We start from the raw sequence: 2574 nt of genomic DNA, 5'->3' as shown, positions 1-2574 counted from the left end.
CCACTTCACAATTGTATACCACTTTGTGTTGGTCTTTCACATTAAATTCCAGTGAAATATATTTATGTTTGTGGTTGTAAAGTGACAAAATATGGAAAAGTTCAAGGGGTATGAATACTTTTGCAAACCACTGTATATTGATATATCAATGTTTATGTCCAGCCCTGATGACATAAGGCAATAACGTTAAACAATCTAACAATAAAATGAAGAACAGTTTGTATCCTAGAAATAACAAAATGTTCATTCTCAAACGGACGTTTTCTTTATATTTTGTTGAAGGGATAATAAGGTGTTGTTTTTGTGATCTTTGACCTCTCTGGTTCACCCTCATGGACGTGTTTCCTCTTCCTGATGTTTTGGCTGTCAGAAACAAGCTGCTGACTTTATCGGGGCTCTCGGTAGCCACAGAGATGAGAGCCCTTTCCTTAAGAGGTCAAAGGTCAAAACAACACAACAAAAAGGGAATTAACACCGTTCGTGAAGAACCTGGGGTTTGGAGAGGATTATTTGCACTTTGAAATGACAAAATAAAAGAAGCTTTATAGATAAATAAACTCACCTGAGAGTGAGTTAAATACATGTTAATTAAAGACGAAGATGAMTCATGTGTTTGCCAGCCAGCGTCATATATAATTTTCCACTGCTTCTTTTACAATCTGTTTAATAATACCAACACAATAAAAAAAAAACCTCAACCATGGATTTTCAGACGTCCTCCGTTTGTCCGTATCCTGACTGAACTTTTGTTTCTTGTACTGTTGCTGCCGTGGCGTCTCAGTGAAAAAAAAGGATTTTCCAGACTGGGATCAATAAATCTCTACCGCCACCGCTGCTGCTGCTACCAGARCTGCTAAACAGGCGAGACAAACACAATCCTGCGTATCTGCCGAGAGGCGTGATGATCCAGAGACWGTCAGGGTGTTTTAGGATGTTGTTGTTTTCTCCTTCTGCTGCAGAGTTTACTGAGGGTACAGACTTGTTGCTGAGGACTTTTAGAGCATTCGTATCAGATGACTGGCTTTCTTTTACCTCTTTATCATTTGTGTGTCTGTGTGTGTGGTTGGCAGCACCCTGTGAGTCCGAGGGCAGAGGGATGACGGCGGCTGTTGTTTGTCTTGTCCTGCTGCTGCTGCTGTGTGGAGGAGTGCTGGCGTTCCTTCTGTGGAGGTACAGTAATGCACTTTGTCAGGCACAAATCTCATTTCAGGCTATGCTCTGGTGATGAAGCCAACGCTGTGTGGAAGAATAACACACTGTTAAGACAAGGAGGGTGGGAAAAAAAAGTGAGAGTACAGAGCGAAACAGAAAAAATGCAACATGGCATCCTCCCACACGATACGCGACATGACAGGCCGGGCTGCGTCTGCTGACAAAACAATTGTCTTTTTTTTTTAACGTGAGTCTGTTCACAGTTTGTCACTGCTGTTTGATCTAAATTGAACACTTCTTTTCAGGAGACACAAGCACAGTAACAGAAGAGAGAGGCTGGAGGAAAGTCTCTAAGGAAGAAAAAATGGGCCTTAGCTGCTGAGAGTTCTCAGAGAGGAGAACTGTAAATGGACTGGACTGGACTGAGAGGGCGGACACTTCCTGTCCTGTGAGCGGAATGACCTCACGTCGTCTCGCAACAATATAAAGAGTGAACTGTTTTCTAACTAAAAATATCCAGAAGTGGGTCTGCGGCAGGAGGTGACAGCTGTGTCTGTACACTGCCTCCTGCTGGGCTCTGCCTAAAACCGTTTCTAAAAAAAAAAAAAATCTCAGTTTTCAAGTTATGTAAATGATGCGTTGTCAAAACTACACTGTTTCCCCTATAGTGAAACACTTCTATATAATGTTACGACGGCTCATTATTTCAGCAGTTTAAAAAAAAGGTTTTATATCACTACAGTTGGAAGCTTTTGTCACATATTTTGTATTTTTACTACACTTTTCAATGTTTAGTCACACCAGTGGTGGGCAGCACTAATCTAAGAATTAGTGCCACTAGCCCTAAAACATTAACTCAAATATTTAGGTCCCCCAGTTCTAAAGCACTAACGCACTGAAAAGTTTAGCAAAAGCTAATTCTAAAGCTCTAAAATAACCCAGTCAGCCCATGAATATTCTTCAACAGAAAACATGAGACACAYGTTGCCACCCTGCTCTCTTAAGCCTCATCGTTGATATTCCACAGCTGTATTTGGGTTCATATATTGACAATATATTGTCACCTGGTGGGTAAATGACACGTATGAACAAAATGTGCGACAGTTTTCACCCTCATCAACATTAATTTTGATCAATAACATAGACCTCAGTTAGTGCTTCTAAATTTAGCCTATAAACTTAGTAAGTGTTTATCCACTAATAATTTTTAAATTTAGATAAAGCCCTAAAGTATTAATCAGGAAATTAATTCCCCTATTAGTGCTTTAGGAGAATTGTGCCCACCACTGGTAATACATCTTCATGCATATATATTTACAGCTAAGAAATAAGCTAAATATTTCTCTAATAAATCTTTAAGCAGGGGTAATCAACAGGTGGCCCCCGGGCCACATCCAGCCCAGTGGATGACTTCCATCCGGC

General features: G+C 40.5%; 1 protein-coding gene across 2 annotated transcripts in view; it reads left to right on the top strand.

Moving 5' to 3' along the window:
• Positions 1–2026, top strand: part of si:dkeyp-97a10.2 (uncharacterized) — a 14201-nt gene extending 12175 nt beyond the window's left edge. For both annotated transcript variants that reach the window (XM_014016352.1, XM_014016353.1), the window contains exons 5-6: positions 1071–1170; positions 1458–2026. In XM_014016352.1, coding sequence (XP_013871806.1) covers positions 1071–1170; positions 1458–1506 — 149 coding nt within the window. In that variant the 3' untranslated portion in view covers positions 1507–2026. The remainder of the gene's footprint in view (positions 1–1070; positions 1171–1457) is intronic.
• Positions 2027–2574: the final 548 nt, after the last annotated feature.

The sequence above is a fragment of the Austrofundulus limnaeus genome, unplaced genomic scaffold, assembly GCF_001266775.1.
Source record: "Austrofundulus limnaeus strain Quisiro unplaced genomic scaffold, Austrofundulus_limnaeus-1.0 Scaffold143, whole genome shotgun sequence".
NCBI classification, from domain to species: domain Eukaryota; kingdom Metazoa; phylum Chordata; class Actinopteri; order Cyprinodontiformes; family Rivulidae; genus Austrofundulus; species Austrofundulus limnaeus.
Note: the sequence above shows the minus strand (reverse complement) of the source record. Positions and strands in the feature narration are given on the sequence as shown.